General features: G+C 45.7%; 1 protein-coding gene across 2 annotated transcripts in view; it reads right to left on the bottom strand.

Moving 5' to 3' along the window:
• LOC140191934 (venom factor-like) overlaps positions 1-14,704 on the bottom strand; it is a 264,302-nt gene that overhangs the window by 34,187 nt on the left and 215,411 nt on the right. For both annotated transcript variants that reach the window (XM_072249822.1, XM_072249823.1), the window contains exon 31: positions 2,041-2,100. In XM_072249822.1, the coding sequence (XP_072105923.1) occupies positions 2,041-2,100 (60 nt within the window). The remainder of the gene's footprint in view (positions 1-2,040; positions 2,101-14,704) is intronic.

Here is a 14,704-nt window from a genome sequence, read left to right on the forward strand (position 1 = left end):
TTTTATTAACGACCTGGATGTGGGGGTAGAAGGGTGGGTTGGCAAGTTTGCAGACGACACTAAGGTTGGTGGTGTTGTAGATAGTGTAGAGGATTGTCAAAGATTGCAGAGAGACATTGATAGGATGCAGAAGTGGGCTGAGAAGTGGCAGATGGAGTTCAACCCGGAGAAGTGTGAGGTGGTACACTTTGAAAGGACAAACTCCAAGGCAGAGTACAAAGTAAACGGCAGGATACTTGGTAGTGCGGAGGAGCAGAGGGATCTGGGGGTACATGTCCACAGATCCCTGAAAGTTGCCTCACAGGTGGATAGGGTAGTTAAGAAAGCTTATGGGGTGTTAGCTTTCATAAGTCGAGGGATAGAGTTTAAGAGTCGCGATGTAATGGTGCAGCTCTATAAAACACTAGTTAGGACACACTTAGGGTACTGTGTCTATTTCTGGTCGCCTCACTATAGGAAGGATGTGGAAGCATTGGAAAGGGTACAGAGGAGATTTATCAGGATGCTGCCTTGTTTAGAGAGTATGCATTATGATCAGAGATTAAGGGAGCTAGGGCTTTACTCTTTGGAGAGAAGGAGGATGAGGGGACACATGATAGAGGTGTACAAGATAATAAGAGGAATAGATAGAGTGGATAGCCAGTGCCTCTTCCCCAGGGCACCACTGCTCAGTAGAAGAGGACATGGCTTTAAGGTAAGGGGTGGGAAGTTCAAGGGGGATATTAGAGGAAGATTTTTCACTCAGAGAGTGGTTGGTGCGTGGAATGCACTACCTGAGTCAGTGGTGGAGGCAGATTCACTAGTGAAGTTTAAGAGACTACTAGACAGGTATATGGAGGAATTTAAGGTGGGGGCTTATATGGGAGGCAGGGTTTGAGAGTCAGCACAACATTGTGGGCCGAAGGGCCTGTACTGTGCTGTACTATTCTCTGTTCTATGTTCTATGTTTCGGGCTAAAACCCTTTGGCAGGACTGGAGGAAAAATGCTGAGGAGTAGACTTAAAAGGTTGGGAGAGGGGAGAGAGAAACACAAGGTGATAGCAGGAGCGGTAGGGATGAAGTAAAGAGCTGGGAACTTGATTGGTGAAGGAGACTGAAGGCCATGGAAGAAAGAAAAAAGGGGAAGAAGCACCAGAGGGTGGTGGTGGGCAGGCAAGGAGATAAGGTGAAAGAGGGAAAAGGGGATAGGAAATGGGGAAGGGAGGTAGTTGGGGAGCATTACCAGACATTTGAGAAATCAGTGTTCATGCCATCAGGTTGGAGGCTGATGGCATGAGCATCGATTTTTCAAACTTGGGGTAATGCCCCACAACACCCCTCCTACATTTCCTATCCCTTTTCCCTCTCTCACCTTACCAGATGGACCATATTATATTATTTATATTCATAGCTAGCTTTCACAATATTTACACGCTGATATATATGCCTATGACAGTAAACTTGAACTTCTTTGAGATGTTTACCCCTGCATTCTAATTTAGGCTTTCAGATATACTCATTTTGACTTCCCTCACTTATTTAAAATCAGGACTTTTCCAAATTAACACTTTGCTCTTTCTCTTACATCCTTCTGATCTTGTACTTTAACCCTTTGCAGAATGGGGAAGAATGAGTAAGAATGTTAATTGAGTAACACACACAAAATGCTGGAGGAACTCAACAGGCCAGGCAGTATCTATGGAAAAAAAAACGTACAGATGACGTTTCAGGCCAAAACCCGTCAGCAGCATTGGATTCCATAGATGCTGCCTGGCCTGCTGAGTTCCTACACCATTTTGTATGTATTGCTCTGATTTCCATCATCTGCAGATTTTCTCTTGTTTGTGAAGAATATTATTTGTGCATCTTTTCACCTTACCATTGCCTGTCAAAAATAGGATGGTTCAAACAGTTCTGACCCCTAAATGTAAAGTATTGTAAAATACAAAGTATTGTATTGTACAACAATGAAAATAGTTTTAGTTTTGAAGCCAAAGATTTGTAAATACAGGAATATCATTGATAAATTCAGTAGAATAAACACTTGCAAACAACACTTACTTTTAGTGTTCCTTGTCCTTCCCCACTTACGTTTACAGCAAACCTTTCGAAAGAATTGAGCTGAAATGATAGACACTGGTTAGCCATTTGTCCCAAGCAATAAAAAATGTCATGAAACAAAAACCAGACCACAGGCTTTGAAGCACCAACAGCTTTAATTCGTGACATAGAAATACATCATGGTGACAAATTCTGACAAAGGAAAGAAAAGTATGGTGGTAACTATTGACAATCCTTCCTTGTATTCAGAACATGAATGAGAGTGTGAGAAGAAAGGACCCCTTGTGCATTGCTAATATATTTCTTATGACGTGATATGCTTTGCCTCATGTGTCCAGCAGGATCAAACAGTGAAGTTCTGTATTACATCCAGTGGATATTGCATGTTTCAATGGTTATATAAATACACGGAGGTGGCGGCATCTCCACTTTGAGGAGATCGAGGTGAGCAAGGCTCCCCCACCCCCATCATGTTTCAGGAGCACCAGAGCAGCTGCATCACTGTCTGGTACAGATATTGCAAGGCATCTAACCCCAAGATCCTACAAAGGATTGTGAGGACAGCTGACAGGATCATTGGGGTCTGTCTTCCACCCCTCCAAGATATTTATCAGGAATGCTGTATATGCAGGAATCATAGCACTGTCGAGGATTACTCCCACCCATCCCACAGTCTTTGACCGTCCACCATCACATAGGAGGTACTATAGCACTCGTACGATAACTGTTGTGACAGGAATTTGCTTCTTCCCCCAGGCCATGCTATCGTACATGACACGTCAGTACCATTATACTGACTAATTTTTAACTTGTGTCATAAGGGATCTTATGCTAAACATCAGCCTTCTGAAATATCACTTCAGGTGTTGTGTGTGAGTTATATGTACTGTGCTGTGCACCTTGGTCTGGACGAATCTTGCTTTGTTGGGTGGTAAACATACAAATGGTTGAATGATAACAAAGTTGAACTTGACATACTTTGGATATTCACTACTGGATCTTTCCTTGGCAGGGAACTATTGTAAAAGGATTCAACAATTATACCTTGTCCACCAAAAATCAGAGTTGGATAATATTGATCCCATTACTACTTGTGCACTTGTGGAGTGCATTTTTCATTCACAGCCTTTAAGTAACTAAAGAGGGAATTGGGCAAAATTAGGGCACGTGGTATTGGGGGCAGAGTACTGACATGGATTAAAAATTGGCTGGCTGACAGGAGACAAAGAGTAGCGATTAATGGGTCCCTTTCGGAATGGCAGGCGGTGACCAGTGGGGTACCGCAGGGTTCAGTGCTGGGACCGCAGCTGTTTACGATATATATTAATGATTTAGATGAGGGAATTAAAAGTAACATTAGCAAATTTGCCGATGATATAAAGCTGGGTGGCAGTGTGAAATGTAGGGAGGATGTTATGAGAATGCAGGGTGACTTGGACAGGCTGGGTGAGTGGGCAGATGCAGTTTAATGTGGATAAATGTGAGGTTATCCACTTTGGTGGTAAGAATGGAAAGGCAGATTATTATCTAAATGGAGTCAAGTTAGGAAAAGGAGAAGTACAATGAGATCTAGGTGTTCTTGTACATCAGTCACTGAAAGCAAGCATGCAAGTACAGCAGGCAGTGAAGAACGCTAATGGCATGCTGGCCTTCATAACAAGGGGAATTGAGTATAAGAGCAAAAAGGTCCTTCTGCAGCTGTGCAGGGCCCTGGTGAGACCACACCTGGAGTACTGTGTGCAGTTTTGGTCTCCAAATTTGAGGAAGGGCATTCTTGCTATTGAGGGAGTGCAGCATAGGTTCACAAGGTTAATTCCCAGGATGGCAGGACTGTCATATGTTGAAAGATTGGAGCGACTGGGCTTGTATACTCTGGAATTTAGAAGGCTGAGAGGGGATCTTATTGAAATATATAAGATTATTAAGGGATTGGACACGCTGGAGGCAGGAAGCATGTTCCCGCTGATGGGTGAGTCCAGAACCAGAGGCCACAGTTTAAGAATAAGGGGTAAGCCATTTAGAACAGAGTTGAGGAAAAACTTTTTCACCCAGAGAGTGGTGGATATATGGAATGCTCTGCCCCAGAAGGCTGTGGAGGCCAAGTCTCTGGATGCTTTCAAGAAAGAGGTGGTTAGAGCTCTTAAAGATAGCGGAATCAAAGGTTATGGGATAAGGCAGGAACTGGATACTGATTGTGGATGATCAGCCATGATCACAGTGAATGCCGGTGCTGGCTCGAAGGGCCGAATGGCCTACTCCTGCACCTATTGTCTATTGTCTATTGGAATGTAATGAGTGTTGTATGGAATGTATAACTTTCAACATCTCTGAGCAATGTTGGCATAAGGTTTAAGCCTGTCCCTTTCTTATAAATCTCAAAGTAATTTTGGAAAGTAATGGCCAACCAGCAGCCAGGACAAACTAACCTTTCAACAACAAGCAATGAATGTGGAAGCTTGGCAGATCCTTCAGGCTGCTTTAACTGCATCTTTTCCTACCTTACCCCCTTACAAACCCAGGGATGGTCACAACCCTTTCACACCCTTTTGAGCGTTTGGTTCTCATCCATGTTGTTCTTGGTCTGGTTCCATGGAGATGCTGACAGACTTTGTCATAAGTGTCGCATAGTGTGGAAACTCATCAATGCTGACCAACACTGTCATCTAACCCAATCCTGTTTTCATGTATTTAGCCCATATACCTCTAAACCTTTCCTATCTAAGTACCTGTCCAAGTACCTTTTAAATGTTGTGAATGTTCCAGCATTATACAATTCCTCTGATAGCTCATTCCATACGCTGAACACTTTCAGGGTGAAAAGGTTGCCCTTCAGGTTCTTATTAAATATCTTCATTCTCAGCTTAAGGCCATGTCCTCTAGTGCTTGATTTATCAACTTTAGAAGAAGATTATGTGCTTTCACCCTATCAAAATTTTATACTACTCTATAACATCACCCTTCATTCTCCTAAGCTCCAATGAAAATAACACAACCTGATCAATCTCTCCACAACTCAGTTTTCAAGTCCTAGCAGCATCCTTGAGAATCTCCTTTGCATTCTCTCCAACTTAGTTGCATCATTTGTAAGACAGGGTACACAAAATTGAATGCAATATTGCAAATGTGGTCTCATTGTAGCATTAAATGGTATTATGGTAGCCTCGCAGTTAGAGCAATGCTATTAGAGTTTGGAATATTGGAATTAATTTCTGAAGTCATCTGTAAGGAGTTTGTACGTTCTTCCTGTGGAATGCACGAGCTTGCTCTGGATCCTCCGCTTTCCTCCCTCAGTCCAAAATACATACCAGCTTAGTAGGTTAATTGGTCATTATACATTGTCCCATGATTACACTTTACTTTATACTTTATACTTTATTATCGCCAAACAATTAATACTAGAGCATACAATCATCACAGCAATTTTTGATTCTGCGCTTCGCGCTCCCTGGAGTACAAGTCCATAGTAAATAATAAAAATTTAAATTATAAATCATAAATAGAAAATAGAAAAGGGAAAGTAAGGTAGTGCAAAAAAACCGAGAGGCAGGTCCAGACATTTGGAGAGTACGGCCCAGATCCGAATCAGGATTCGTTCAGCAGTCTTATCACAGTTGCAAAGAAGCTCTTCCCAAAATCTGGCCATACGAGTCTTCAAGCTCCAGAGCCTTCTCCTGGAGGGAAGAGGGACGAAAAGTGTGTTGGCTGGGTGGGTCGTGTCCTTGATTATCCTGGCAGCACTGCTCTGACAGCGTGCGGTGTAAAGTGAGTCCAAGGACGGAAGATTGGTTTGTGTGATGTGCTGCACTGTGCTCACGATCTTCTGCAGCTTCTTTCAGTCTTGGACAGGACAACTTCCATACCAGGTTGTGATGCACCCTAAAATAATGCTTTCTATGGTGCATCTATAAAAATTAGTGAGGGTTTTAGGGGACAGGCCAAATTTCTTTAGTTTTCTCAGGAAGTAAGGGCGCTGGTGAGCCCTCTTGGCAGTGAACTCTGCTTGGTTGGACCAAGTCAGGTCATTTGTGATATTGACCCCGAGGAACTTAAAGCTTTTGACCTGTTCCACTTGTGCACCACTGATGTAAATTGGGTCGTGCGGTCCGCTACTCCTTCTGAAGTCAACAACCAATTCCCTCGCCTTGTTGACATTGAGGGATAGGTTATTGTCTTCGCACCATGCCACCAGGTTCTTAATTTCCTCTCTGTACTCAAACTCATCATTACCCGAGATACGGCCTACAATTGTGGCATCATCAGCAAACTTATAGATTGAGTTCGATGGAAACTTGGCTACACAATCATGGGTGTACAGTGAGTACAGCAGAGGGCTGAGTACACCTCCTTGTGGGGCACCGGTGCTCAGAGTGATTGTAGAGGAGAGCTTGTCCCCTATTTTTACAGCCTGGGTCCTGTCTGTGAGGAAGTTGAAGATCCAGATGCAGATCTGAGTGCTAAGGCCCAGGTTCCGAAGCTTAGGAATCAGTTTATTTGGAATGATGGTATTAAAGGCAGTGCTGTATTCAATGAAAAGGAGCCTTACATATGCGTCTTTATTCTCCAGGTGTTCTAAGGAGGAATGTAGGGCCAGAGGGATGGCATCTGCTGTTGACCTGTCACTCTGGTAGGTGAATTGCAAAGCGTCGAGGTTGACTGGGTAGGCTGTGGTTGATGTGTGCCATAGCCAATCGCTCGACGAACTTCATAGCAATTGATGTCAGAGCCACAGGTCGATAGTCATTCAGGCATGCCACCTTGCTCTTCTTCGGCACTGGGATTATCGTTGCTTTCTTAAAACACGAGGGGATCTTAGACTGAAGCAAGGAGCAGTTGAAGATGTCAGCAAACACTCCAGCTAGTTCACCTGCACAGGCCCGGGGAACCGGTCCCGGGACGCCATCTGGGCCCGTCGCCTTCCTTCTATTTATCTTCAGGAAGGCCCTTCTAACGTCCTCCTCGGTGACAATGAATCTCGATGCCACCAGGTCCGGTTCATCCGGAGGGAGCGGGACGCTCCTCTTCTGTTCGAATCTTGCGCAGAATACGTTAAGTTCGTCAGGAAGAGAAGCGCCACAGTTATTGATATTCCCAGCCTTTTTGTTGCACCCAGTGATCTCATTTAGACCCTGCCCTAGTCTACCAGCATCCTTCTGATTAGCCTGAGCTTCCAACTTGGCTCGATATTGCCTCTTGGCATCCCTAATGGCTTTCCGGAGTTCACGCCTGGATTCTGTGTAGCGACTGGTATCCCCGGACCTAAAAGCCGCAGTTCCAGCCTTCAAAAGGGACTTGACCTCATAATTCATCCAAGGTTTCCGGTTAGGGAATGCCCGGATCGTCTTGCGACACACACAGTCCTCTATGCACTTCCAGATAAAGTCTGTGACAGCTGAGGCATACTCATCGTGGTTAGCTGCCGAGTCCTTGAATACTAACTAGTCCACCGATTCAAAGCAGTCACGGAGGACCTCATCCGTTTCCTCCATCCAACGCAATACCACTTTTGACACCGTGACCTCCCGCTTCAGTTTCTGTTTGTAAGCCGGGAGGAGGAGTACGGCCTGAGGGTCCAATTTTCTGAAGTGAGGTCGTGGGATGGAACGGTAGGCATCCTTGACTGCTGTGTAGCAGTGGTCAAGTATATTCGGGCCTCTAGTGGAGCAGGAGACATGTTGGTATAACTTTGGCGGTGCCTTTCTGAAGTTGTTCTGGTTAAAGTCTCTGGCTGCAATAAGCAAAGCCTCCGGATACCTGGTCTCAAGTTCACTGATGTTGGCATACAGTATGTTCAGGGCACACTCCACGTCCGCCTGGGGGGGAATGTAGACCGCTGTCAGTATGACCGAGGTGAATTCCTGTGGCAGATAGTAGGGACGACACTTTACCGACAGGAGCTCCAGGTCCGGGCTGCAGGAGCTTGTCAGTGCCACTGTGTCCGAGCACCACCCAGTGTTGATCAGTAGGCAGACACCACCTACCCTCGTCTTGCCCAAAGACGCCATGCGGCCCATCCGATGGATTGAAAATCTCTCCGGTCGGATGGCACAGTCAGGGCTGGCAGGGGAGAGCCAGGTCTCGGTGAAACAAAATACAGAGCAGCTCTGCATCTCCCTGCAGTAAGTGAGTCTCCTTTTAAGATCATCCACCTTGTTCTCCATGGCTTTGTACATTAGCTAATAGGATGGCGGGCAGAGGGAACTGAAGCCCCTCAGCTTCAATCTGACCAGCAGCCCAGCTCTTTTCCCATGCTTTCTCTGTAAATAGTTCATCTTTCCAGGTTTCCATTGATGCAGTGTGCTGTTGGCAGCTCTTTGAGGTTGGTGGACGTGTCCCGCTGGGATCGATCGGCGGGTCACGTCATCGGGCGGAGAGACGAGGGAGGCTCGGCTGCCACTTCCAGCTGCCAGGGGCCCGGGCTGTCGATTGGGTCGGGCCCTGAAGCCGACACTTAATCCCGGATGGCCGGGCTCCTGGCTGAAACAAGTCCGTGAGCTGAGTCACGGTTGCAGAGGCCTTCATTCCAGCTGAGCCTCGGGTTCGATTTCCAAGGTCAGCGGTGGAGGCCTCACTTCAGGAAGCTGTGGACGTCCACCAATGGGGCTTTACGGTGGTCGCTCCAGGGAAGCGTCTGGGGCACCTTGAGGTCTCTGACGTCACTTCTGTGTGGTCGTCTGTTCCAGAGAGGTGCTGGTCGGAATGGGCCACGTCCCTAAGTGCTCCGGCACAGTAGCCGGCCGCAGATCTCCAGGAACGCGGTGGGCCTTGGACCAGGCCTCGCTGGTCGGGTCCAGGTGCGGTCCGGAGTTGAAGAAGCATTTCTGGCGCGGTGGTCTCCAACTGGGTCAGTAGCTTCGCCAGGGTGTTGTTGATCTTGCTAGATGTCGCAGATTGGAGGTTTAGAAGGGTTTCTCGGGTATAAGATAGTGTAGAGGGCAGTTTGCTCGGGAGAGCACGCTCAGAGTCACCAGATACCGGCGCCATCTTTAATATTAGGCTAAAGTTGTAGCGAGGGTTGCTGGGCGGTGTGGTTCTAAATAAAGTAAAACAAAAATGCCCTAACTTTTAAACTTGCCACCCTGATTGATGAAGACCAGTATAGAAAAAGTCTTCTTCACCAACCTGTTTTCCAGTGGTACAGCTTTCATGGAACTAGTACTATACTATGAGATTCTCCTGTGGTCCAACACTCGCCAGGGCCCAACCATTTTCTGTGAATGTCCTACCCTCATTTAGATTTCCAAAATGCAACACCTCCCACAACCAACTTAAATTACATTTGTCATTTCTCAGTCCATTTACCCAGCTGACTAACTCTCTCTGACAACCATCCTCACTATCAATAGTAGCACTGATTTTCTCAAAGGCTGAACTATTCACATCTTACTCCACAGGATAAACAGGAAAAATACTCATTGAGGACTTTTCCCTTCTCCTGCAGCTCGACACAAAGATGTCTACTTTGTTCTTCCTATTTACTCGTTTCCCCTAATACACCTACAAAATCTCTGAATTCTGTTTTGAGTATACTCCAGTAACCCCTATACTCCTCTTGGGGTTCACATGATCCCAGCTGCCTGTACCTGACTGTGATGAACTATGACGTTTATCTTGCTGTGGACTGTTATTATTAAGAGAGAGTGCCTGAGTGACGTCAGCCGCCGGCTTTCTTGGCTCCTGTTTGATTCTTACTAAGAGAGAGAGAGGGGCGGAGCTATGGGACTCTGCAGTTTGTTTTGATTTAAGCAACGACACTCACTCACACACAGCCAGTTGCAGTTCGGACTCGGAAGAAGGCTGAAAAGTAGGACTTCCAGTGTGGTTATCTCCGATTTGCTTCCAGTTGCCCATGCTGGAGTGGGCAAGAACAGGGAGATAATGGATCTGAATGTGTGGCTGAAGAACTGGTGCAGGAAGCAAGGATTTACATTCTTGGACCATTGGCGTATGTTTCGGGGTAAGGATGAATTGTACAAAAGGGACGGGTTGCACCTTAATAGGTGGGGGACCAGCATTCTGGCAGGCAGGTTTGCCACTGCAATACGGGTGTGTTTAAACTAAGTAGCTGGGGGGAGGGGACAAACTGGAAATATAAGGATAGAGTGAAAGGGAAAGTGAGAATAAGAAAAGATAAGAAAGACGACAGAATCAACGGAGCAGAAAGCTCAAGAAAGGATCGTACTGTATGGCCAAGTAAAATAGGAACTGATATGGGAGGTGAGGGGAGTAAGGAATTAAAAGTATTATATATGAAAGCACAGAGTATAAGAAATAAAGTAGATGGGGTTGAGACAGAGTTGGAAATTCATAAGTATGCTGTTGTGGGAATAACAGAGACATGGCTTCAAGTGAACAGGGCATGCGAAATATTCAAGGTATACGTCCTATCGAAAGGACACACTGATGGGCAGAGGGGGTGGGGTGGCTCTGTTGGTGAGGAGTGATATTCAGTCCCTTGCAAGGGGGGACATAGAATCAGGAGACGTAGAGTCAGTATGGATAGAACTGAGAAATTCTAAGGGTAGGAAGACCCTAATGGGAGTTATCTACAGGCCCCAAACAGTAGGCTGGATGTAGGGTGTAAGTTGAATCAACAGTTAAAATTGGCATGTCGCAAAGGTAATGCTACAGTTGTTATGGGGGATTTCAATAGACAATAGGTGCAGAAGTAGACCGTTCGGCCCTTCGAGCCTGCACCGCCATTCTGAGATCATGGCTGATCATCTACTATCAATACCTGGTTCCTGCCTTGTCCCCATAACCCTTGATTCCCCTATCCATAAGATACCTATCTAGCTCCTTCTTGAAAGCATCCAGAGAATTGGCCTCCACTGCCTTCTGAGGCAGCGTGTTCCACACCTCCACAACTCTCTGGGAGAAGAAGTTCCTCCTCAACTCTGTCCTAAATGACCTACCCCTTATTCTTAAACCATGCCCTCTGGTACTGGACTCTCCCAGCATCTGGAACATATTTCCTGCCTCTATCTTGTCCAATCCCTTAATAATCTTATATGTCTCAATCAGATCCCCCCTCAATCTCCTTAATTCCAGCGTGTACAAGCCCAGTCTCTCTAACCTCTCTGCGTAAGACAGTCCGGACATCCCAGGAATTAACCTAGTGAACCTACGCTGCACCTCCTCCACAGCCAGGATGTCCTTCCTTAACCCTGGAGACCAAAACTGCACACAATACTCCAGATGTGGTCTCACCAGGGCCCTGTACAAATGCAGAAGGATTTCCTTGCTCTTGTACTCAATTCCCTTTGTAATAAAGGCCAACATTCCATTAGCCTTCTTCACTGCCTGCTGCACTTGCTCATTCACCTTCAGAGACTGATGAACAAGTACTCCTAGATCACTTTGTATTTCTCCTTTACCTAACTTCACACTGTTCAGATAATAATCTGCCTTCCTGTTCTTGCTCCCAAAGTGAATAACCTCACACTTATTCATATTAAGCGCCATCTGCCAAGTTTCTGCCCACTCACCCAGCCTATCCAAGTCACCTTGAATTCTTCTAACATCCTCATCATATGTCACACTGCCACCCAGCTTAGTATCATCAGCAAACTTGCTGATGTTATTCACAATGCCTTCCTCTAAATCATTGACGTAAATCGTAAACAGCTGTGGTCCCAATACCGAGCCCTGTGGCACCCCACTAGTCACCACCTGCCATTCCGAGAAGCACCCATTCACTGCTACCCTTTGCTTTCTATCTGCCAACCAGTTTTCTATCCATGTCAATATCCTCCCCCCAATGCTCTGATTTTACCCACCAATCTCCTATGTGGTACTTTATCAAATGCCTTCTGAAAGTCAAGGTACACCACATCCACTGGATCTCCCACGTCTATCTTCCTGGTTACATCCTCGAAAGACTCCAATAGATTAGTCAAGCATGATTTGCCCTTGGTAAATCCATGCTGGCTCGGCCCAATCCTATCACTGCTATCAAGATATGCCGCAATTTCATCTTTAATAATGGACTGTAGCATCTTCCCCACTACTGATGTTAGGCTAACAGACATAGAAACATAGAAAATAGGTGCAGGACTTGGCCATTCGGTAGACTGGAGGAATCAGGTTGGTACTGGACCCCAAGAAAGGGAGTTCGTGGAGTCCCTCTGAGATGGATTCTTAGAACAGCTTGTACTGGAGCCTACCAGAGAGAATGCAATTCTAGACTTAGAGTTGTGCAATGAACCGGATTTGATCAGGGACCTCGAGGTAAAGGAGTCATTAGGAGGTAGTGACCATAATATGATAAATTTTAATCTACAATTTGAGAGGGACAGCAATGGCAAGTGTTTCTGGGAATAAGGCGGAAGGTGCAGGATCTGTTTGTTCCAAAGAGGAAGAAAGATCCTAAGGGGAGTAAGGGGAGGCCGTGGCTGACAAGGGAAGTAATGGACAGTATAAAAATAAAAGAGAAGAAAAATAACATAGCAAAGACAAGTGGGAAGCCGAAAGACTGGGAAACTTTTAAAGAGCAACAGAAGGTAACTGAAAAGGCAATACGCGGAGAAAAAATGAGGTACGAAGGTAAACTAGTCAAGAATATAAAGGAGGATAGTTAAAAGCTTCTTTAGGTATATGAAGAGGAAAAAAAATAGTTAAGGCCAAAATTGGGCCCTTGAAGACAAAAACGGGTGAATTTATTATGGGGAACAAGGAAATGGCAAACGAGTTGAACAGGTACTTTGGATCTGTCTTCACTAGGGAAGACACAAACAATCTCCCAGACATAATAGTGGCCAAAGGACCTAGGGTAATGGATGAACTGAAGGAAATTTATATTAGGCAGGAAATGGTGTTGGATAGACTGTTGGGTCTGAAGGCTGATAAGTCCCCGAGACCTGATGGTCTGCATCCCAAGGTACTTAAGGAGGTGGCTTTAGAAATCGTGGATGCATTGGTAATCATTTTCCAATGTTCTATAGATTCAGGATCAGTTCCTGTGGATTGGAGGGTGGCTAAAGTTGTCCCTCTCTTCAGGAAGGGAGGAAGAGAGAAAACAGGGAATTATAGACCGGTTAGCCTGACGCCGGTGGTGGGAAAGATGCTGGAGTCAATTATAAAAGATGAAATTACGACACATCTGGATAGCAGTAACAGGATCGGTCCAAGTCAGCATGAATTTACGAAGGGGAAATTGTGCTTGACTAACCTTCTGGAATTTGTTTGAGGATGTAACTATGAAAATGGACAAGGGAGAGCCAGTGTACCTGGACTTTCAGAAAGCCTTTGATAAAGTCCCACATAGGAGATTAGTGGGCAAAATTAGGGCACATGGTATTGGGGGCAAAGTACTGACATGGATTAAAAATTGGCTGCCTGACAGAAAACAAAGAGTAGCGATTAATGGGTCCCTTTCAGAATGGCAGGCGGTGACCAGTGGGGTACTGCAGGGTTCAGTGCTGGGACCGCAGCTGTTTACAATATATATTAATAATTTAGATGAGGGAATTAAAAGTGACATTAGCAAATTTGCCGATGACACAAAGCTGGGTGGCAGTGTGAAATGTGAGGAGGATGTTATGAGAATGCAGGGTGACTTGGAAAGGCTGGGTAAGTGGGCAGATGCATGGCAGATGCAGTTTAATGTGGATAAATGTGAGGTTATCCACTTCGGTGGTAAGAACAGGAAGGCAGATTATTATCTAAATGGAGTCAAGTTAGGAAAAGGGGAAGTACAACGAGATCTAGGTGTTCTTGTACATCAGTCACTGAAAGCAAGCATGCAAGTACAGCAGGCAGTGAAGAAAGCTAATGGCATGCTGGTCTTCATAACAAGGGGAATTGAGTATAAGAGCAAAGAGGTCCTTCTGCAGCTGTACAGGGCCCTGGTGAGACCACACCTGGAGTACTGTGTGCAGTTTTGGTCTCCAAATTTGAGGAAGGACATTCTTGATATTGAGGGAGTGCAGCGTAGGTACACAAAGTTAATTCCTGGGATGGCAGGACTGTCATATGTCGAAAGATTGGAGTGACTGGGCTTGTTTACTCTGGAATTTAGAAGGCTGAGAGGGAATCTTATTGATACATATAAGATTATTAAGGGATTGGACACGCTGGAGGCAGGAAGAATGTTCCCGCTGATGGGTGAGTCCAGAACCAGAGGCCACAATTTAAGAATAAGGGGTAGGCCATTTAGAACAGAGTTGAAGAAAAACTTTTTCACCCAGAGAGTGGTGGATGTATGGAATGCTCTGCCCCAGAAGGCTGTGGAGGCCAAGTCTCTGGATGCTTTCAAGAAAAAGATGGATAGAGCTCTTAAAGATAGCGGAATCAAAGGTTATGGGGATAAGGCAGGAACTGGATACTGATTGTGGATGATCAGCCATGATCGCAGTGAATGGCGGTGCTGGCTCGAAGGGCCGAATGGCCTACTCCTGCACCTATTGTCTATTGTCTATTGAGTCGGACAGTGGAAGGAAGCCAGTGACAAACAGGTCACTGGCGGGAACTTTCGAGTGCCCACAAAGGTGGGTTGAGTATCGATCCAGCGCATCGATAAGTGGCTATCACGTTGAGTGATTGGGACAACCTTGCGAAATCTATCTGTGTGTTAACCCTTGCCTGGGTGGTAGCTCCCTTTGAAGACGGTACCCCTGTGATAAGCTACTATTGGTGATAATTCGTAAGCGAATTTGGAACGATGACG

The sequence above is a fragment of the Mobula birostris genome, chromosome X, assembly GCF_030028105.1.
Source record: "Mobula birostris isolate sMobBir1 chromosome X, sMobBir1.hap1, whole genome shotgun sequence".
Lineage (NCBI taxonomy): Eukaryota > Metazoa > Chordata > Chondrichthyes > Myliobatiformes > Myliobatidae > Mobula > Mobula birostris.